Below are 22,692 nucleotides of genomic sequence, written 5' to 3'. Positions count from 1 at the left end.
AAATTCATCCAAGCTCTATGATAATAATAATAACAGCAATAATAGAAATAGCCATAATAATAAGGCAGAGCAAAGACAAAGTCCAGCCCTTGCTATACGTGCTGGGATGTGGTGGAGACCGTTTTCCCATGTTGGTCAGCATTTCTTCACCCTTGGACTGGTGTGAAGGATGGGAGCTCTCTGGTGGCAACATGTGAATTTGCAAAGGCGAATTTTCAGCGGCCCCACTGCTTTTCCCTGCTCATGTGAAAGGCACAAGAGCAGAGCTGAAAAACAGTCCTGTGCTGCCCTCTCTTAAAGGAGATCCAACCAGAGCACCTCTCACCAGAGAGGAGCCAAATGAAAGACGGGACAAGATGCTTTTTAGTGCAGGGAAAATTGTTGGAACAACCGGAAAGGTTGTTCCAACAGAGGCACTATGTCAAGATGTTCCTGCTCTGCACATTGTAGGCTGGTAGACTGCTTAGCAGATCTGCTGCTGCTGGCTCATTGCCTTCATCCATCCTTCCCTAGGGATCTGCTGTCAGGAAGAGGACACGAGGCTACATGGACCTTCGATCCGACCTCAAGCAGCTCTGATGGAAGTGGAGCTGTCACACCTCAAGTCCTAGCAGAGCCTGTCCTTAGATAACTCCCTCTGCAGCTCCGTAACACTCCTTCTCAGTCTGAGAAAACGTAACAGGGTCAACCAGGAGCTGGTCAAATATGTTAGCTTAAGCCTCTCTGCGAGAGGTGGTCCCAGCAGCTGGGGAGAAACAAGCGCACCAGGCAGGTAGGGAAAACCACAGAAAGGAGTTAAAGCCACAGGAGAGAAGCTGGCCTAGAACAAAAAAGAATGCCGGCAACTACCAGGCTGTGTCTGGCTGAGAAAGTCAGGACTGCTCTCCTACAGCTGTGAGGACGAATTACTTTGGTGCCACAAGATGGTGCCGTGTCTTCACGGGAGCGGCCAGCCAGGCCCTGCGCCCTCTGCTCTCCTGCTCCAGCAGTGTCTGATGGGTCCTGTCCTCCCCAGCAGCCATCTGAGGGCAGCTGGAACAACTCCACCCTGACCAGGCTGCGTGGGATCTGAGTTTGGGACCCAAAGGCTAAACCGGGAGAGGAAAGTCAACTGACAGCCCGGCTGGAGGTGCAGCCAGGGAGGGGTGAAGTGCTGTCTGTCAGGAGAAAGACTTTTGTGACAGGGAGAGCATGATCCAAGAATTGTGTTTTGGTTATGTTCAGTCCTTATGAGCCTGGGGAAGCAGCAGGGCCCTGAGGAAGGATATCAGGGGAGCCTGCGTGAGGGAGAAGTTGTTCTGGCAGGCCAGATTTAGCCCACACACCATCGGCTGGCTGCCTGTGCTTCCTGGCCTCCCTTGGCAATGCAGCCGCAGCCATGCCCCGTGCCAGCACCCACGTACGGCTGTCGTGACTGGCCGTCTGAGACCGGGACGCTCTGGTAGTGCTGTGGCTCAGAAAGACACTCGCAGCACCCTGCTTGTCAGTGGAAGCTTCCCCACAGGCACTTCTTTGTACAGGAGCAGCCACAAGAGGAATGTATAGCTCGCCACGGCCCAGCTGTCAGCCCAGCTGGCTAGCAGAGCAATAGCTACCAAGCCCCTCTTGACCCCATTCTCAGTGAACACATACAGACCACATCCTGCTGGCCGACTGTGCCCACAACACAGACACAGGTCAGGGATACAGTCAAAGCTTCCCAGCCCCAGACTGCTGTATCCACTGTGTGCCTGCACACTTGAGGAAACACAGCCAGACCCTCATCTCTCCTAGCATCCATCCCTGTGATAGCCACCCACCCATCACCTTGCACAGCCCACGTGGCAGAAGTGGTAGGAATGTCGTCTATATGTGCCTGAGGCAGGTTCACAAGGAAAGTAACACCCATTTTAAGACTGCCCAATGTATTGGAAGCCAAAAAAAAAAAAAAAAAAAAGCAAGCACAACCTGCGGGCAGATTTGTCCTGCTGCCCATGCGGGCTGTGGGCTTACCTCTCCACACCTGTCTCTGGTAACCATCCTGAATTCTCAGAGCAGCACCCCGTGCCCTCCGCATACAACAACACATTCTCAGAAATCATATTCAGTGCTAGAACGCTGGTTTTGGACAGTTTTGAAGGGAGTTTGGGGGCTTTCATTACCCCCTAGCAAACCTCCTCATAGGCCTTCCCAGCTATCAGGCTGCTGTTGATGAACACCGTCATGCTGACTAATATGGTCACATTGCTTCCTTTTTCGTTACCCCATACGTTTCTTATCTTATGGTTAGATAGTAAGCAGATTAGGGCGGGGACTTTCCAGTCGATGCCTGTACAGCACCTTGCACGATTGGTGATACGTGTGGTAGGGCTAATTCACATGCCACCCAATCTTACCCTCAGAAACCCTCCGTAAAATTAACTGCTAATTTTAACCACCCCAGCAACAAGAGCCAACCTCCCCCCATTCCCAGACAGGTTCAACAAGTGGCCTCAACCCCAACAAACACAAACAGGCCTGGAGTTTCCAAGTCAGAAGAAACAGCCATCCTGCAGAAGCAACAGAGCGCCACAAGATTTTGTCATTATTCTGAGGCAGCCAAGTGCAAACCCTGTCATGAAAAACAACCTGCTACAAAAACCTTCTGCCTGGGTCACATTGTGAGAGTAGCAGGGGTTAATTTAGTCAGAAAGAAAAAAAAATATATTAATGGCATTGCAGATAGATGTCCGCAGCAACCACCTCCACACCTGGAGCAAAGCCCACATAAGCCACAAATGCTTATTCTCTAAGAAATTCTTACAGCCATGCTGCCTTCGACAAACATGATCATCTTACATGCTCAGAGAAGAAATGGCCTAAAGGTTAGGGTGTTACCCCATAAAGAGTGCATCAGCCCTACCACAGATTTCCTGCCTGGGGCAGGGAGTCACGCAGCCTCCCACAGCTCAGCCCTGCCCCTCTATAAAAGAGGTTGCAGACACAGCCCGGTGTCACAGCAAAAGCTCAGGAGCACAACCACACTGGCATGGCAAAGCATTCAGATAATACAGCCAGAGAGACTGCTTAAACCTTTACCCACAGGTTCAGAGCAGTCCAAGGCCTCAGTGTGCTCAACACGCCCTTCCCTTCTCAGACTGAGGGGGATTTAAGACACAATTCATGCATATGCACGGAAGCCAACACATCATTTTAAGTTTTGCTTGTTGCCTATTTTGATGGTTTAATTGAGAGTTGAGCAGTGGTTAGTCCTTAGGCTGATTCTGGGGCAGGATGCATTTCATTCTCATCATATGGAGGACTTAGTGCAGGCAGTCTAGTGGCAACAACAGAAAAAATAAAATAAAATGAACAAGCCAGGTAGGAGACATCAAGCTGAGTGGTGCAGTTGATACAACAGAAGGAAGAGATGCCATTCAAAAGGACCTGGACAGGCTGGAGAAGTGGGCCCATGTGAACCGAATGAGGTTCAACAAGTCCAAGTGCAACGTGCTGCACCTGGGTCAGGGCAATCCCAGACAGGAGTACAGACTGGGAGCAGAAATCACTGAGAGCAGCCCTGCAGAGAGAGATTTGGGGGTTCTGGTGGACAAAAAGCTCAACAGGAGCCAACAGCGTGCGCTTGCAGCCCAGAAGGCCAACTGCGTCCTGGGCTGCATCACCAGAGGTGTGACCAGCAGGTCGAGGGAGGTGATTGTGCCCCTCTGCTCTGCCCTCATGAGGCCCCACCTGGAGCACTGCATCCAGGTTTGGGGCCCACAGCACAAGAAGGATGTGGACCTGTTAGAGCAAGTCCAGAGGAGGGCCACAAAGATGATCAGAGGGCTGGAGCACCTCTCCTATGAAGGAAGGCTGAGGGAGCTGGGGATGTTCAGCCCAGAGAAGAGAAGGCTCCAGGGAGACCTCATTGCAGCCTTTCAGTACTTAAAGGGGTCGTATAAAAAGGACAGAGAAGGACTCTTTACCTGGGTAGATAATGATAGGACAAGGGGGAATGGTCTTAAACTAAAAGAGGTTAGATTAAGATTAGAAATTAGGAGGAAATTCTTCACTCAGAGGGTAGTGAGGCACTGGAACAGGTTGCCAAGAGCAGTTGTGGATGCCCCGTCCCTGGAGGTGTTCAAGGACAGGCTGAATGGGGCCTTGGCCAACCTGATCTAGCGGGTGGCATCCCTGTCAATGTCGGGGGGGGTGTGGAGTTTGATGATCTTTAAGGTCCCTTCCAACCCAAGCCATTCTATGATTCCTTCTATGAGAGTAGCTTGACAACATTCTTGCATTTTTAAATTAACATGGGGCTGTTCCATTCCTGAGCTGCCTTTTTGTTTTATTCCCTCCTTCATCTTTCTAGTGATGAAAATGCCACTAGGTGGTAAAGAAGCATCTGGATACCTTCCCCATCACGCTTGATCCAGAATGGTTCTGATGAGGTTGGTAAAACTAGCCAGGATTTATAGCAGTAGGCAAGGTCAGATTCTTCTCCGGTTGTTCACAGGCTGCAGTTTTTACCATATGGGAATTAAGAGGACTGCAACCTGCAGCAACTGTGGAAGCTGAGAGCAAATTAAAATAATACGAGTTCTGACATTCAATCTTTAGCAACTTAGGACAGCCTTTTCATTACTGCAAAAATAGCATGTATTTATAAGCAGCATCCAGCTTCGATATCCACTAAAAAATCTCAAATCACACTTCAGTAACAAGGTTAACACTTCGCAAATGAGAAACTAAGGCAAAGAGGTAAAACAGCTGGCCCACCCTCACCCCAGAGGCCAGGGCAGGGGTTTGGGCCAGACTCCAGGCTCTTGGCTCCTGTGCACTGCCTGCTGTGCTGCACCATGTCTTTAGAAAAGGGACAGAGCATCTTTAGCCTCACCCCCTCCCCTGAGATTTCCCTGTAAATTTTGATGCCAGCATATCTACTAAGCTGAACGTTTCAGCAGTGCACAGCAATGGGTTTCTCATTGCTTTGTTTCTGCCAGTGAAATAGCAATGACTGCAAGGTTTACAGAGACTTTCTGTTCCTGTCTAAAATTATCTTTGCTGAGCCTTGCGATGCCAAGAGCACAGAGCCAATATTCCATAAACCCTGAGAAATATGGACTACTGAATTTCAGGCACACAGAGCAAGTTAGGTTACAGCAGCATCCATCAGTCATGACCACAGCTCAGAGCACCCGCCATGCCGTGCACAAGGGGACCACTTGTTTCTTTGCTGCATGACAGCACACAAAGTCGGGGCCTGATCCTGCCACCCGGGTGCTCCACAGTTGCGGGGGGGTTGTCCAAACGAAGAGGAGTCTCTGCAATCCCTGCTTGAAACACAGCAAACTGGGAGAGCGGGGCAAAAGTGTATGAAAAGGCAGCAGGTGGGTACAGACAGATGGGGGAAACGTGGGGCTAAAAGGGAGACAACAGCAATTAGCATAAGCAGCAGCAGCCTCAGCTCACCAGCTGCTTTGCCAATTGTCTGCCTCCCTGAGTTCCAGCAGCAAAGCAGCAATTTGCCTAAAAGAGCACAGTCAGTAGCCAAAACTGCCCCTCAGAACTGTAAGTATTGGGGGAAAAAAATGATTTCTGTGGTACAAAAGCAAGGCTTGCAGGGCTGTCATGTAGGAGTTTGCCTAAGTAAGGCATGGAACAGGCGGCTCAAAACAGCTACCAAATACTTGAGAGCGAAAGGCTAAAAAAGGAAGGTTTTAGAGGAGGAAATGAGTCAGTAGCTTGGAGGACAGGAGGGGGAGTTCACATAGCTGAGGCATATAAAGTAAGCAAGTAGTCACCATCTCAAATGCTAGAAACACAGTGAGGTGGAGATAGTATTGATCTCCGATGTCTGTAGATGCAGGGGCTCATCCACAAAGAGGAGTCCGCGGACAATTTTTTATATTGACCGTGCTGGGTTTTGAAGTGGCCCTTCACCGAACAGAAGCTTGTTGGCTGCAGTTCATCCAGCGTTTCAGACTGCAGCCAAAGCAGAAAGCAGCCATGAGCAGCAGTAGTGCTGCTGAAGCTTCTCAGGCTTACTTGTGGCTGGGGGACAGATTTTTCTGGAGGGAGGTTTCAGGTTAATTGCAAAGGCAGTTTGCCTTGAGAGAGGGAGGGGAATTCAGAGGGGGTTCACATTTTGAGGTGGTTTGTCTGAACATCCAGCGTGAGCTTTCTGCCTAGCTTATTCATAGCACTAATACCAGGAAAAAAAAGGACAAAGTTTATTCAGTGCTGGAAAGAAGCAAATTAAAACAAAAAACGAAAAGCAACTCCATTTCCACAGCACTATTGTAGCAATCAATGGTGTTCATTTCTTTCTCTGTAAGAACTTTGCTCTGCATTTATGTCCTGGGGCCGAAGGGGAAGGCCTGGGCTCCTGGAAGCCTGGCCCACCGAAACAGGTGAAGGGCACAGGCTCCTCACCTCTGCCCCGGGTATCTGCCCCGTCAAAGGGCAGGCCCGGCGATGAGGGAATCAGTAAAAAGAAGCACCAAAATTCCTTCCCCAAACGCGGGAGCTTCCCTTCGGCTCAGGCAGCGAGCAGGCAGCTATGAAGCAGCCTCACGAGGGCCCTGCAGCGAGGCCTCAGTGAGGAAAGCCGCAGCACTGCAAGCATCTCGGGCGATGCTCAAATTCGCGGGCCTGCGAGGAACAGGCTGCTCGGCTGCTGGGCTGGAAAAGCAGACTCCCATTCCCCTTCACAGAAGGTTTCTGTGGAGCAGGGGTTCCCAAACTGTGACAAACCCGAGCTGTGTTGCTCAGCGGTGCCTGTGCCATGGCGGTATGGCACACGCAGCCTGCAGAGCCAGGTCGTGGGCATCCAGCCTCCTCAGAGCACCGCACCCGCTGGGTTTACACCCCACTGGGCTGCACCGTTTTGTCTTTTGGGGCACAAAGCCTTTTGAAAAGGCATCGTGGCTCTCGGTGACCTGCCCTTCACAGAGGGAGCGCATCTGTCACACGAGATAGAAACAAGTGAGAGTCCTTGCAAAAGCTCTTCCTTGCTGAGGCGCCTTTAACTTGTCAGGTACCTTCTCAACCCGTTGCAACGTTTCCAAAAACACAACAAAAACCTCTTGAAACAGACTGAGCCAAGGGGCCAGTTTCAATTCATTTTCCCTTATAAGTATACAGTATGAAACAGCCCCGGCCCTGTTCTCATGGCCTTACATCATCCTTTCCCCTCCTCCCCAGGACATCTGATTTCTGCACCTCGCTCTCTCATAGTGAAACCAAATTATCAAGAGCAAGCTCAGAACAACCACAGACAAATCGCCCACATGAAGTAAAACCGAAAAGCACAGCTGCCTCGGGTCCCAGTCTCATGCCACCAGAGATGGAGGTCTGCTACGGCACTGTGCAGAGGCTCCGGCAGCCAGCGTGTGCCTCAATTTTCCCTTCCCAGCACCGACGAGCTGTAGCTTTCACCCACACCGTGCCAACAGCTGGCATCGAAATACAGGACCAGAAAGAGTTGTCTGGAGAAATGCATTTGTAGGTCTGGTGCTCTATTACAGAGGCATTTTACCTGACTTGTTTTAGAACCATACATTTAAAAAAAAAAAAGTTCCCACTCAATTCTTTTTACTTTCAAAGACAAAGACTTTGCTCCCAATTTAGCATTCCTTGATTAAATACATCAGAAAGGAGCGTAGGGAGGAACAACCCACCCACTGCCATTTAAGTCTAGCAAAAGACTCACCACTTCATTTCACCACAAATCTGGTGCAAACGCTCTTGCAAAAGGGACCCCTTGCCAGCACAAGGCACCCAACAAAAGAGCTTGCCGGAACAGGACTGCTTTTCCAACACATGCATTTTCAATATGTGATCTTTCAGCAACATGTATCTCAAGTGAGCAGGCACAACAGCATCTAAAAAGGGAAACGACGGGGGTATGCTGCAAGGAGGTTAGAAAAAAAAATTATGTGCGTGACTAGAACAGGGGAATACGGATAAAAACTGTAAGGTATGGCTTACACCTTTGTTGTTGATGCTTTATGTTAGATGTAGGCCAGAAATATTGCTGCCTCATACGCCAGCCCTGAAAACAGCCACACAAGTCTTGCTTTGTTTTCTGCTTACAAGCAGGCACAGAGAGAGAGGCTCAACAAACACGCTTGATGCTGGGGGTTCTTTGCTCATCAATTCATAGCAGTTCAAGCCAGGAGCATCACTGCACCCACTAACGAAGCCAAACCACCTCTACTTTTTCACGTTAGATGCTTCTGCAATCAGCTAACAGCCTGCTCACAGAAGCCCCGCAACACATCGCGCAGAAACGTTAAGGAAACGATAACATTTTCATTATTTTTATTGTTGTTTTTTTTTTTTCATCATTTCGGGGCGAGCGCCCCAGAAGCGGAGGCCGGGCGGCGGCGGGTGCTTTGTCTGGAGGCCGGCGCGATGCACAGGGTTTCCTCAGCTCGCCGCGGCAACGGCCGGCGCCAGCCAATCACGAGTGGCTGGCTGAGATCGCACCAAAGTAGGTAGTGAAAAACCCTGAAAAAAAAAAAAAAATTAGAAAAAAAAAAAAGCGAGCGAGCGAAGCCACTTCCCCCTCACCGCCTCCTCAGCCCGCCGCCCCCGCCTGGCCTCGACCCGGCCGCCTCCCCCTCACGATCGCTCCCTACCCCTCACAGCCGCACCCGCTGCCCCTTTTACCCCCTAAATCCCCTTTTACCCCCTCACACCCCCTTTTTACCCCCCCACACCCCCCTTTTGCCCCCTTTTTGCCCCCACTTTGGCCCCTCACGCCTCGTTTTGGCCCCTCACGCCCCCATTTTTGCCCCCCCCTCCTTTTGCCCCCCCCCTCATTCCCTCACGCACCCCCCGCCCGCCGCGCACACCTTGGGGCAGGTAGCCCCGCCCCGCTTCTCTCAGCGCCCGCCGCCATTGGCCGGCCGGCCATCCATCACCCGCCGGCTCCGCCTCCGATTGGGCGGCCCGCTCCCCTCAGGGGGCGTACGGAGTTGGGGGCGGCGGGCGCGCATGCGCTCTGTCTCTAGTGAGGCAGCGGGGCGTTGCAACCACCATAGCAACCGCTTCCTCCTCCGGGCCCGGCGGCCGTGACGTCGGCAGCGTTTCCGCCCGGCTCGCGCCCTCGCCGCTTCCCTTCCTGCCGCCGGAGCCCGCGCCGCGCCCAGCCGCCGAGGGGAGCAGCCGCCGCCGCACCGCGCTCCGCCGCCCGCCGCCGCCGCCATGGTAAGGGACCCGCGGGGCGCCCCCCCCCTCCGCCCCACAGCCCCGGGAGCCTACCGGCGGCTCCCCGCCGGGCTCCGGTCCCTCGGGGCGCCGCGCCGTGAGGCGGCGGAATCCCCCCCCCCCATATCCCCCCCGCATCAGTGCTGTGGAACGTTCCTCCCCTCCCCCCCCGCTTTGCGGTGGTACGTTCCATCCCCTCAGAGCGCCCCCTCCCCCCCCCCCCCCCCCCGGAGGCGCGATGGTACGGCCCGGGCCGCGTGCGCGCGCGGGGGGCTGAGCGCGTCCATTTCGCGGCGCGGGGGGGGGGGGAGGAACGGAGCGCGCCGCGGGGCCCCTCCCAGCGCTCCCAGCCTGTGCCGCAGGGCGCGGCCGCACCCAACCCCCCCCCCCCCCCCCCGGGGCTTTTGTAGGTCGGGGGGTGGGGGGGGGGGGTATGGCCCGGCCCGGCCCGGCCCGGCCCGGCAGGAAGCTGCGGCTGCCCCTGGCCGCATCCGGCCGCGCGGCGGGAGCCATCTTCCTCAAGGGGAGGGGGTGGAGGGGCGCCCAAGGCCGCTGGAGGCTGGGGGAGGAGGAGGAGGAGGAGGGTGTGAGCCCTGCCTCGGCCGTAAGGGGAGAAACGCCCCCAGAAAGCCGCCCGGCCATTGTGCCCCGGCGCCGTGTGGGCGGATCGGGGGGGGGGGGGGGGGGTAAAGGCGAAGTTTGCCCCCCTCCCCCCCCCCCCCCCCCCCCCTCCCCGTTTAACCCGCACGGCTGAGATTGATGAATTCGCGTGAATTAGCTCGCACAACTCAAATTACCGCCCTGTCCTTGCGCACAAACGCCTTTCCAGCACCAAACACCCGTGTCTCTTAACACCCTCCATTAGGTTATTCACCGCTAGCTTTTGAAGGGCATCGCAGCCCACCCGCAGCATTCGCCGTTAGTGTCCCTGACACAGGGCACAGCTCGCAAATAAACTCCCATCCCGCACGGCCCCAGTGCACGGGATGTGCTGTTAATCTCCCTGCTTCCTATAAAACGCAGCCGAAGCATCCCTGGCCGGGCTGCAGCGTGGAGCAGAGCTAATGGGAGTTGCAGATGAAGCTGCTGAAAGTCTGACGAGACTTGCAGCTCTTGTTTAAAATAGGCTTGTCTGAACAAGCTAGCTACCACCTCTGCAGTACGCAAACCTAGTTTAAAATGACTCCTCAGCGTGTCAGGCTGCATCTTGCTTCAGAACCAGGCAATTCCCAAGTCAGCCAGAACTAGTATTTCTCACAGTGATCTTTTTAGAACAGGGTGTGTTTTTTTTGGCTTTTTTTTTTTTTTTTGGTTCCTATGTTTTTAGATGTGTTCTAGTTGCAGCAAATGATTTTGCTTTTCGGCAGAGTGTAGGCCTTTTGGCAGAGTACCATAACGCCAAGCAGCAGGGCATCACTTTACATCAGAAGAACACTGGATTTTCTGCTTTTATCTGTCTTGCCACAAGGTTCGGTTTCTTTGCTACTGGATTAAATGATTCCACGGTCCTTGGAGGGCTGTGCAAATCATTTTTTCCTCGTTGTTAGTCAACAGTATTCCCCAATCCGTGTAATTACAAGGTACGTGTGCCTCGTATGCGAGCTGACAGCCTCCTGACAATGGGCAGTGTGGGCGTGTGGCGTGTTCCTGCTCGCACCGCCGGGATATCACTACCGGGAGGCTCCAGTGGGGAGCGAGGGCTGAGCTCAGCAATCTCATGCGGGAGAGCCTGCGGACAGCCAGAACCTGCATCTGAAGCTGTTCGGAGCCTTCTGCTCACCTGACTGTTTGCTGTTGGCGTCAGTCTCAAGGATATCTTGATAAAAAAAGTGTCTGGGATGCCCAGAGAGGCCTTCAAAAGCTGTTTTTAAGGGTGATCTTGAGGTTGCTATAGGAGTGCAGAGGACCACGAGAAAATTCCTGCAGACGGTTGGGCTCGAACTAGCTGATCTCTGTGCTGAATGTGCTCCTAAGAAGCTTTGCTTTCCGGCAAGAGTCCCGCTGAGTACCAGCTTACACCCGCATTACCTCACAAACATGTGTTTCAGCGGAGGAACAGGCGCTGCTCAAAATTTCTGCCCTCCCCCTGGCTGCCACACTTCCTGTTTTTCAGCAGTGCTGCTGGGATTGCCTCTCTCCGCAGGCAGTGCTTGTTCTGCCTACCTGGACAATTACCAGGAGCGAGCCTCGCGATACTGGGTGAAGGTGATGCTTTCCTCAGCTTTCAGCCAGAGGAAATAACCTCCAGGAATTCAGGAGAGATTTATTTTTCCTCTGGCTCTCTGTGATTGCTCTCCTCATCTCTCCTAGTCTAGTTGGTAACCCCCTATCGGCAGGAAAAGAAATAGCTGAATGGGGTTTTGATTCCCTTCCCTGTGCCCTCCCTGCAAAAAGAGACCAAATAAAGCAAAATAAAAAAAAAAAACTCGAGTCCAGCTGGCAAGGTCTGCCTGCAAGTGATATGCAAATAACCCCGTACTTCTTGCTGGTTTATGGTGTGTAAATAATGGCCTCTTACACAACAGCAGTAAAAAAAAAAAAAAAGCAGTTATGTTTCCTGTTGTGCTTCAGGTAAGAATTGAAGCTTCAGGCTTCTTCGGGTGCACAGACTGCCCGGTGTAACGTGGGTGTCTGTCCCTGTGGGGGAAATTGTCCTGCTGGGACTCGGGGGTCGCTGCTGTTCCCACACCGGCGCTGGGGTGAATGGAGTCAAAGCAGTGCGCCTCCTCCCTACCCTGTAAGGTGGGAGTGCTGCTGTCCCAGGGGTTATCTTGGTAACAGGGGAAAAGCAAAGCCACGTTTAAGACCCAGCCGTGTTTGAGTACCCTCGCTTTCAGTCCATTTGTTGGCCGTGGCTCGCCCCTCGGTGCGGAAGCAGGCCCGGGAGAGGCGTCAGCTCATCTCCTGCTGCCGACTGCAGCCAGCCTGCGTGGCCTCGTGTCCGCCTTGGCTGCGTTCGCACAGCGAGGTCTCGGTGCTGGCGACATCCCAGGGTGCTGCGTGGCAACGCAGGGGACAGCTTTGGGAAGGCCGCTGTCCCCGAGCGGTCCGGTGCCAGCAGTTTAAGTTGAAAGCAGTGTGTTTGTCGCGGGCGTGTGGTGTGGCGCCGTACTGAGTCAGGTGGAAGCGCCGCCTGCTTGCCCAGGCGGTTCTGGCAGCAGGGAGGGGTTTGTAAGGGAGATCGGAGGGGCGGTGTGGGGTGGCACGCCAGGCCTAGGGAGAACAAGGTGTTTGCTCACGGAATTGGGGAGCAAGTAGATGGCAGTGAGGTGGCCGGCAGACAGGGAAGCGCGCCGCTCGCAAATCCCTGCAGTTAGGGCAGGCACACCTCAGTGTGTTCGTGGTGTCGGTGGAAAAACTGATGATGCTTCTCTGCGAAGCAAAAGTTTCCACTTGAGAAGCTGTGGGTAGTCCGTGCTGGTATATGCAGCGCGCGCACGTGGTTCCCAAACAAAACAAGTCCGGAACTGGTTCCCAAAGTGTCTCTGTAGATAACCGTGCGCGGGCATCGCTGCCGAGGGCTCTCAGGCACTGATTACAGGGAAGAAAGCCTACGGTGTGAAGTTATCGATGCAACGCTTGAAAACAAGTTTAGTCTTTCCAGCTTGTTGTGAGACAAACTGAGCATTTCTTGTCCCGCCCCTCTTAGAGGTGAGGAAGGAGCAAGGGCTGGTTTTAGGTAAAATATTTTAACTATTCAGGGAAAATATTGGAGGCCACAGTGCTTTTTAGCAAAACCCGAAGCAAACGTCGTGGGCAGAGCTGCGTTTCAATGCAGGCGTGCTACAAACCCAGCGTGTCGAGGATCTGATGCATCTCCCTCGCGAAGTTGCTCTCGCGGGGCTCGGGCAGCGCTTTGCGCTCGAGGCGGGAGCGAGGGCTTTGTGAGGGGAAGAAGAGCCGCTGTGTTAGCGCGGCGCACGCTGACGAGGCATTGAATGCACCCATTACCTCATGCGCCTGCGGCGGGCCGCGTGGAAGTACAATGGGGGCCCTGGTGGAAGGGCTCTGGGGCAACGTGGGCGGCAGCGCTGCCCGCGGGGTAGCGGCCTGGCAATACGGGGGGAGAGCTCGTTTCTGCTGAACCCCTCAGAGGAACCTGCGCGTTCTCGCTCGCGTGTCGCCCTGGATGTGCCGTGGTGTCGTCATCTCTCCCGACTGTGATCGGCCGCTGGCGTGCCTCCTTGCCGCTGCCTCGTTTCGGTGAGGTTGGCAGGCCCTGGAACAGGAGCAGCCTGGCCGTTGGGCCGTGCTGTTCTCCCCCGCTGCCCCCTGAGAACGGTTTCAAGGGACCGTTGCCTGTGTCGAGGGGTCGCTGTGTCCCCTGCAGCTCTGTGTGCGGTCCAGAGCTGGGCAAGTGCTTCCACACTGAAAAGGAGCAGAACCGAGCCCTCTCTCTGAGCCCAGCGGTATTCCAGCCAGTGCGCGCGCGCGCACACACGCACAAGAGGAATGTGCTGTATTGAATCCTCGAGCGGAGTGGTGCTGGGCCAAAGAGAGAATCCAGGCTAACAAACAGCCGCTTTATTCGGTCGTTGCTGGCGGGTGGAGGCTCCTCGCCAGCTGTTCCTCAGGGCAGGCCAGCAGAGGCAGGGTTAAAACGCCAGCTGAGAACACGCGCTTGGGAGCCTGGCGTGTTCCTCCTTGCTGCAGTGGCCTTCGCAGACATCTCGCTGCTGCCCTGCACACTTACAGCGAAATTACAATTAAAATTACCACAAAAGCTGTGCAGGGTTTTGGTTTTTTCCCTTTTTTAGTATGTTTACAAGACTCCCATCGTGGTACGAGCCCCGTGTTGAAGGGGGAGTGCCTTCGTTACAGGCATTTACCCTCTTTTTGGAAGCAGTGAGCTGCACTGGGAGTGTGTGGGTTCATTTCAAGCCGTACTGTGACACGGCTGTAAGGTTTCCTCAGGCTGAAGATACCTGGTTTGTCCCTGGCAATTTAATAACCGCCAGCGTCAGCCTGTGTGGTGACTCCAGAGGTTGTACAGCAGCTGTGAAAAAGAGTAGCGCCAGCTCCTAACAACCTTCTTCTACTTTGGAAAGTGTAAAACAAACAAAAAAATCCAGTCCTTAACTGTTGTCCCTTCGGGCTCTGCTCAGTCCCGGTTATCAGCTGCAGACTAACAGTGAATTTTGAGTTTCCAGACTGAATGCTCTCAACGTTTTTGGAATCTGAACTGAGTTGCCAGCAGTGCTCAGTTCCTTTATAAGGAAACACTCGTCTCCCAGCGCGAAGGCACGCTTCTGGCCGTGCAGCAGCCACAAGCACACACTCAAGTAACAATGTCCTTTTGGAGCAAAGATCAAGAGTTGATAGCGGTGGAGGTAGTTGATGTTAACTGCTTTTATAGCATCATTAGACTGCACTAGTTCAGGCTTTCTGGGCGTTTTCTACGCAGAATCTTAAGGTTTTTGTGAATCTAAAAGCCGAGCCTTCAATCCATTGTCAGCTGCTGAGGTGCCATTAGCTAGAAGACAAACCTCGTAGAAGAAAAAAGGAAAAAAAAAAGGGCTGATCCACAGTGAACTTAAGACAACCGTAGTGAATGATGCAATAGTCCCAGTTGCTGTGCTGTTTGCTTTATTAGGGCAACCCTGTATTATTTCCTGTCTTCCCACAGAGCTCTTGCCTACACCAGCCTCAGAGACAGGAGGAAAAAGACCTTTGCTCCTCGGTAGTTACCTGACAAAGTGCGGCCCCTCGGTATGGAGGAGGCGGCAGAGGAGTGAGTCACTTTGCATCGATGTTTGCGCTTTTGCTTGGATTTATCCTTGAATAAGCTTTCCCTGCTGACTTTTCCTTGTGCTGCTGGGGACGCGCAGAAGGGTGGCCGCCTGCCAGGCAGCTGAGGCACAGTGCCTTCCTCCCTCGGCTGCGTGCCTGCTGCTCGCCGGAGTAAATGCAAGGGGTTCCAGGTAGATCTGTGAGGGTCTCTTTGAGGAAACCCCTAAAGAAAGCTTCCAGCTCAGATTCGTTGCTGTATAGGATCGGCAGCCAGGTCTCCCAAGTGCTGCTCGTAGAAATTGAAGGCAAACCCCGTGGTCATCGATTGCGCCAGCTGTGTGTGCTGGTGCTTGGGACAACCTCTGCTGGCTTAGCAGAGCTGTGCTAGCTCCTGGAAGTTACAGAAGAAATCTCGGTGGAAGAAAACCTCAGGTCATCTGAGGAGTGATGCACGGCAGGCCTTAGTCAAGGCTTTGGGGGGGGGGGGGGGGGGGGGAAATGTGTTAAGTAGCCATCCAGTCCTTCTGAAGGACAGGGAAGTTAGCACTGTGCAGTTCACCTTCACCTCTGATTTCCTTGGTTTTCTGCCTGAACTCTGCTTGCTCATGCCTTGGTGGAGCGGGGATGTTGTCATGTCCCCCACAAAACGCGTCTGTCAGGCACGCTTTGGGGCTTGAGTTTAAGGGGAACTAAAATAAGTAACAACCTTCCGTCTTTCTCGGTTGGTATCTCTCACGTGATGCTTTACCTGCCTGTTTGGTGGGGCTGACCGTGCTCAGACAGCGACGTGTGGCAGTTTACACAGAGGGAGGAGGGTGGTTTTGCCTCCTGCGATAGGAATCGCCATATCCGAGCATGAAGTTGCTTGAATTTGGAAGACCCAACGGCAGCAGGGGGAGAGGCAGTATTAGAAAGGCATTGCGCTGTTTGCACTGCCTGGTGTGGTTGGAACAGAGAGACGGGTGTTGGGCAGGCTTCGGTTAGCTTTTCCCTGCTCTGACCGTGTTCTTCCAGCGGTGACCAGTGTGGTTCCCCGTATCGCGGCGTTCCCTGTTGCACAGCCGACTTTAAGCTCTCAAACTTTGCTGCGTTCCCCGTATAAAACTCAGATACAAACGCTTCCGTCCTGCCACCTCTTCTCTCCCTTCCCGTTTGCAAAAAAGAAGCAGACAAAGTGCGGTTCAGCCTCTTGGCATTCCTGCTAGGCCTTGTCCTCAGCCCTGTGCAGCTGCCTTTGGCCTTAGGTTGGTGGTGCAGGATCTGCACGTCCTGTCACGATTAGCACAGGAGGATGCCGCTAATGAACTGGAATTTCTCGTCAGAAAGGGGGGGGAGGGGATTAAAGCAAGCTGCCTTTTTTTTTTTTTACTGATGGAGGAACTGCTGGGAAGTAGACCAATGAATTGTGAGACTTGCAAGCTCTCCCTTTAAAATGCTGAATCAAGAGCAGCTTCTGAAGGTGAGCTTGTCCATGGCTAGAAACTGTATGGCAGCACCCCCACTGTATCTCTGTTGACCTCTAAACCGAGCCCAGGTGACGAGCATGGAATTTGACCGCGTTTTACCTGAAGCTGATAGCAAGTATACTGGAAACGGCCAGGAAACTGAACAGAAGTGATCCTGGTAGACCTGACTGCCCAGCCTGCCTGCAGTGGCTAAGAAAATGAAGTTGCTGCGATGCCAAAGCATCTGGCGCAACTGAACCTCAGAGGACGAGGGGTGGATGTGCGTGTAAAACTGCTCTGAAACAATGTTCTAATATAAGTAGGATTGTGCCTTGTTCGGAATAGTTTTGGTTTGGCAGCTGGCTGTGGGCAGCATCGAGGCTCCGGATTCTTTACTTGGACTGCAGAAGGAGGGCCTGCAGCCTTCCCTGACTAGACTCTGAAGCTGTGGGTGACTATTGCAAGCACTGCTTGTCTTCTAGCCTCAGATTTAAGGCAGTACAGTAACGTAGCTGCGAAAACATTCAGTGGTGGCTCTAAAAGTCTTTGTTCTCATCTTTGCAGGCATCTGGAGTACAAGTTGCCGATGAGGTATGCCGTATCTTCTATGACATGAAAGTGCGGAAGTGCTCTACGCCTGAGGAAGTCAAGAAGAGGAAGAAGGCTGTCATCTTCTGCCTCAGTCCAGACAAAAAGTGCATTATCGTGGAAGAAGGCAAAGAGATTCTAGTGGGAGATGTCGGTGTGACAGTTACCGACCCTTTCAAGCATTTTGTGCAGATGCTTCCTGAGAAGGATTGCCGTTATGCCTTGTATGATGCAAGCTTCGAGACCAAGGAATCCAAAAAAGAAGAGCTGATGTTCTTCTTGTGGTAAGCAGCCTTGCCAGCTCACTCATTCCTAGCATGAGGTCCAAGACTGGGCGAGGTCTGGGAGCGTTTGTTTTGCTCGGGCCTGCAAGATGGCAGGCTTAAAGCGCACAGAACAGCCTGATGCTTGTGTTGTGAGCCAGGAGAGGTTTCACTTGTGAGCAGCAGGATGCTGTTTCTGTCCTTGCTGGATAATAAATGCCACTAATTTGACTATTTTTGGTGTTTTCCACTAGGGCGCCAGAACAAGCACCTCTCAAAAGTAAGATGATCTACGCAAGCTCCAAGGATGCAATCAAAAAGAAGTTTCAAGGTACGTAGCGCAGCCAACGCTCCTAGCTGTGCCATGCCCCCTGAGATGCTTACACAGCAAGGCTTAACCATTGACTAATTGGCTTTTTTGAGGTGCTAGTGAGGTGAGAACTTGACAGGTAAAATGCCCTGTGACAGAGCTAAAATAAGCTCTGGTTAAAACTTAAAATGTCTGACTGTGTTAGATTTTAGAGGGGCTAGAGCTGTGCTCAGGACAAGAGCAGGCCTCAAAGTGTGCGACGCTGCTGCACAGAGCAACTGGTTTGCACCATACAGCCTGCAAACCGTTAGATCCTTAACACTACACTGGATTTCACATGTGGCAGAGGGCTACCAGGCCTGCGCCTGTTGAAAGACAGAGTCTCGTAGCCTTACTGTGCTGCAGTAGTAATTAACAAGCCGCTCGATTTAGCCACGCAATTGTGATTACTCATTTCAAAGGCATCGCATCTCTGAGCGGAGAAGCAAAGTTTCATTCAGCCTGTCAGGCACCGCTAAGGAAGGAGTAAACACCTTGCTGCAGCGTTGAGAAATTTCATTCTAGATAAATGGTGACGATGGCTCCTGGCCAGGCAGCACTACTCCTTCAGCTCTTTGTGCCCGGGCCAAAGTCCCGCAGAGCGTAGGGCTGACGGCAGCAGTACACCGCAGTGCCAGTCGTCACAGGACAACTCGCCAGTGGATCGGAGCTGCTCAGGGATAATGTGGTATGCTGCGCATGCACAGGCTGAAACTGGAAAGCAATAACGGGCCGTTTCTGCTTTTCTCCACGTAAGGCAGTGTTGGGCTCCCTGCCCTCTAAAAAAGAAACCGCTGTTAATTCTGTATACAGGCAAAGTCCTTGCAGTGTCTACAGCAAGTTCCCACTTGGATTCTGTCAGCCATCTCAGCGCCTGCTGGTAGCTCCCTCAGCTGCCACGTCCCGGGTAGCACTGGAAACAAGATCAGTTCGCTCACAACTGCCGTGAGAGGGCTGACAGTGGGCACTGACCTAGTGAAAATGCTCTCCCTGGTATTTCTGTGGGGATGTGTAGCCAGACGTCCCCTGTGACCTATCGGGGAGGGGAACATCCAAATTTCCTTGTTCTCCTAAGCTAAGGCAGGGCTTGACCGCTTGAGTGAGCAGATTGCCTGTTCTAATATTACTACTAAATGTGTTTCTTTGGTTGGTTACTAGCGTATTGAAATGCTGCATTATTGAGTGTTTTGCCTCTTTTTTTAGGCATAAAGCATGAATGCCAAGCAAATGGGCCAGAGGACCTCAACCGAGCTTGTATTGCTGAGAAGCTAGGAGGCTCCCTAGTCGTAGCTTTTGAAGGAAGTCCCGTGTAGATGTCATACAGTGCCACAACTCTACAAGCATTCCATGTTTTAATATATCAGTTATGTAAAACATCCATTCTAGGCAAGGGTTTCACTAACTGTAGGGAAGCTGTCATAGAATAAAGTAGATTATGGAGATGTAGCTTGTATGTACAAATGACCATAAATAAATCAAATTAAGGATTTATCTTGGTGTATTAATATTTGCATTGGTTGTCCAGCCCAATACTGTCCCCAATGGATTAACACTAAAGGTCTCCAAAAACTTTGGTCCAATGCAGCAGTGTGTCGTGGGATGAAAGGGGTGGGAGGTGTGAGAACAGTCCGGTTCCTGTTCTTTTCTAAATTGTAATTAAGGTAAATTCGGTCAGTCTTTTCGAGGCTGACTGGCCAAATTGCCAAACTCAAAACTTCCCCCTGTAACTGTATAATGCGAAACTTTAAAGCTGTAAGCCTGTAGTTACAGGTAGGCTGAAGCAACCTGTTAGCACCAAAACAGGGTTAAACTCTTAGTGCTTGCAGTTGCAGAGCCATGCTAATTAAAGGTTAATTATGAAGTTTAAATAGAGATAAAAGGGACACACTTTTCTGGAGAAAGAGTCCTAATCACTCCCGTAAACTCACTGTGCAGTGATATTTAAAGGCTCACTTGTTCTACAGGTTCGATTTCCTTGTTATGAAGTGTCTTGAGATCTCTTCCAAGCCTGAACAATTCTATTAAATTTGCTTTTCTTTTGACATAGGTTAATTTAGAACTACCTTAGTTTCACTAATACACACTTATAGCGGATCAGATGCTTCTAAGGCTTTTACAAGTGCAGATTCTTATATCAGAGCTCTCCAGCTATGGGTAGTACGACGAGAAGGAGCCACTTGAAAAACATTAGGAGACGAAAAGTGGTGTTCTCAGCCCCAGTCTTTGGTCACTTGGTCCATTTGTCCATAATTAATATTGATTTAACTTAGTAGAACCAATCAGCCTGACTAATATGGCTTGATCTGGACTTTTTGTCTGTTAGCTTCTTTAATTCTGTAGAAATGCATGGAAATATCACCTACTAGAAAGTTTGACCTGAAATGCCTTTTGTATGGGGGGGAGGGGAGGGGGTAGAGAACATTCCTGTGCCAGCTACAGAGATCTTAAAAGCTTCCATGTTTCACCAGTGGTTGATTAAAGCTGTTTCCTTTGTGTAATGTGTACATGGGAGTTGCATAGAGTTTTCCTGTATGTCTGTAGAGAAAAAAAAAAAAAGAAAAAAAAAACCAAACCCTTAGCCTCCAGTGCGTTACTGTGATATGTTCCGTGCGTGCCAAACTCTAACAGCCTGAATAAACGGGGTTTCCTTCCCCTGGGTCGGTGACTGATTCCTCTGCAGCCTCCAGCTGAGCCCTCCTGCGGTGGGGCTTAAACCGGGCGCTCAGGAAGCTGGCGCACCCCTGCAGCTCCGCGCCGCTGCTCACGGGTGAGACACGGGGCGGGGAAGGAGGGGCTGGGGAGAAAGCGCCTTCGTTTCTTTGCAGCGTTAATGCCCTCCTTGGCCTCGCACACGTGTACCAGCTGAGTGAGTGCCAGCCTGCGGCACCGCTGGCTTCCCCCATGCCATTTGGGCCCTTCCTTCTAGGCTCTGGTCTTAGGCTCTGCACCCAGATCTCCAGGGGGAGGGGAGCTTTGTGGGAAAAGCTTCTCGCGTTTGCAGCCTAACAAGGAGAAACCCAGCGTGAGTCAGTCCGGCCAGCCCCACGGAGTTCGGGGCTGCCCCTTCCTCTGTGAGCCTTTGGGGGACGCAGGGGCAGGGAGCTTCCTTGTCCTCCCAGCTCCCTGGCAGAGCGGGAAGCAGTGGTCCTTTACCTAATGCTGCGCGTGCCCTTTCTGGCTGTGCTGTGTTGGAGCGTTACGTTAAAGGCAAGCGATGTCTGTGCGCTCTAACTTGGCACCCAGGGGGCCGCAGGGGTGGGAGCACCAGGGTTTCTGACATGATCCGCTGCGGCGAAGCTTTATGAGTGTGAGGAAGCTGGGCTGGTACCTGTGGGTGCTCCCAGTCCGTGCCTTAGTTGGCCTCAAACCTCGCCCAGGTGGGTAATCATCCCCATAAAGTGTTTGTCCTTACCTCAGTGTCTGCAGCGCTGTCCAAAGTCCGGGCTCAGATAAGAAAACGGGAGTGACACGGTGGGAGTGGTGCCTGACAAAGCGAACTCCCATCCAGGAGACAACTGATAACCGGCGCCTGCAGGGTGCAGAGGCCTTCCAGGAGAAACGGTGGAAGCTGCTGGCTCGACACAGGCGCCCTCCTGCACCAAAAGGGGAAGCAGCGTCCCCGGGCAGTCCTGGGGCACCGAGCAGAGCCGCTGATCTTTAAATGAAGTGCCTGGCTGCAGCGCCCCGGCATCCAGGCCCCCTTCATACCTGCCCTGAGGCACACCTTGCTCACCAGGTACCTGAGGGGTGAAGGGCCTGGCCTCTCTGGAGGCTGCTGTCCTTCCCCTGCCATCAGAAAACCGACGCCCTGCGACAGGAAATCCCCACGGTGCCACTCCAGGAGCTGAAACGGAGCTAAACATCTGGCCCCCCCAGAGACCCCTTTCCATCGTCAGCTTTACTTAACACGACCAGCCCCTCTCTGCTACCCAAAAATAGCCAGCCTGGTGATGGCCTGAAGGGCAACATGTCCCCCATGCTGAGGAGCCCGAATCTACTCTCACGTGGTTTTTGGAGCCCACCCAGCCCTGCAGTGCCTACATAACTGTATCCCGTCCCCTCTCGTTTTGGCTGTGTTGGGGGGGGGGGGGGTGCTGCTACCGCTCTCATAGGCACACTTGTTGAGCGTGGTCTGTTTTGCACAAGCAAGCACGATAAAGGAAACGGCTGTTGCAAAAGCAACAAACTGAGAAAACCAAAGGGTTTCATCATATTACACTCACTGCTTTGGGGCACATCCCACCAACTGCTCTCTGGCGTGATGGCCGCCCCCAGCCTCTCAGCAGCTTGTTCCAGCCTAGGGTTTTCTCGTTAGGGTGGGTTTGTTTTTGTGTTGTGTTTTTTTGGTTTAGATTTTTTTTTTTGGCGGGTGGCAGCCACACAAGGGGCTGAGGCCACCACCCTGCAGCAGGACACGGCCATTAGCTCCCCTCCAGCCAGGTGTGTGAGCCCTAGGACCCTGTCCACACCCAAAGCTCAGTTTTGGGCCGCTCAGCAATTCCCCACAGTGAGTACAGAAGCATCGAGCTTGCCCAGCCACCGCACCACCTCAAAAAAACCCACCTCCAAAGCCACAGCGCTGGAGGGGAGCGCTCAGCCCCCAGCCCGGGTGGCAGAAGGAGCAGGGCCAGCAGCGGCTCTGGTCCTGAGCCGCCACCCTCGGGGGAAGGCAGCTTTGTGGTTTTCCTGCAGGAAGAGGCAGCCGGGGCTGCAGCGAGCGTTGCACCATGGTGGGGAGGTGGATGGGGCACCCCCTCCCTCCCTGCAGCCTCCTACCCAGGCCCTGCAGCTCTGGGGCCTCAAACCCAGAGCTTTTCCTGGGACAGCCGCCAGCATCAGCTGCCTGAAGCCTCTGGTGCCTAGGAGAGGCTGAGCACACTGCCCTTCCCAGGACCAAACTGGAGGCACGTCTTCCCTTGCTCGCTACCCCGTTCTGGTTTTGCCTTTTCTCAAATGCTGGAGGAACCGGGCCCTTTGGAGCCCTCTTCCCCTTCTCTCAAACACAGCTGATGTCAGCATTAGGCTCAGTAGCTTTACTATGGGGAACCAAGCACCAAGCGATCACGTGCCCTCTCCTAAGAAACCAGCTTTTTTTTTTTTAAAAAAAATAAAATAAAATAAAATATAATAAAGCAGCCCCCCC

General features: G+C 52.9%; 1 protein-coding gene and 1 long non-coding RNA gene across 2 annotated transcripts; one reads left to right on the top strand and one right to left on the bottom strand.

The window, feature by feature from the left end:
* Window positions 1-8,268: 8,268 nt before the first annotated feature.
* Window positions 8,269-15,326, bottom strand: LOC118252862 (uncharacterized). Its single transcript, XR_004780281.1, has 2 exons — window positions 10,049-15,326; window positions 8,269-8,472 (listed from the first exon to the last, which is right to left on the bottom strand). It is a non-coding gene; the product is annotated as an uncharacterized LOC118252862 (long non-coding RNA).
* On the top strand, window positions 8,545-19,040 carry DSTN (destrin, actin depolymerizing factor). The gene is made up of 4 exons (XM_035556559.1): window positions 8,545-9,174; window positions 16,914-17,221; window positions 17,455-17,531; window positions 18,753-19,040. The coding sequence occupies exons 1-4, from the start codon at window positions 9,172-9,174 to the stop codon at window positions 18,860-18,862; spliced, it is 498 nt and encodes a 165-aa protein (XP_035412452.1). The 5' UTR covers window positions 8,545-9,171; the 3' UTR covers window positions 18,863-19,040.
* The last annotated feature ends 3,652 nt before the right edge of the window (window positions 19,041-22,692 follow it).

The sequence above is a fragment of the Cygnus atratus genome, chromosome 3 (genome assembly GCF_013377495.2).
Source record: "Cygnus atratus isolate AKBS03 ecotype Queensland, Australia chromosome 3, CAtr_DNAZoo_HiC_assembly, whole genome shotgun sequence".
Lineage (NCBI taxonomy): Eukaryota > Metazoa > Chordata > Aves > Anseriformes > Anatidae > Cygnus > Cygnus atratus.
The sequence above is the reverse complement of the archived record's forward strand: the minus strand, read 5'-3'. Positions and strand labels throughout refer to the sequence as shown.

Excerpts from the sequence above, each read along its gene's own strand:
- DSTN (XM_035556559.1), top strand. Across the intron at positions 17,222-17,454 it reads GAGCTGATGTTCTTCTTGTG|GGCGCCAGAACAAGCACCTC; the intron begins GTAAGCAGCCTT and ends GTTTTCCACTAG. Across the intron at positions 17,532-18,752 it reads AATCAAAAAGAAGTTTCAAG|GCATAAAGCATGAATGCCAA; the intron begins GTACGTAGCGCA and ends CTCTTTTTTTAG.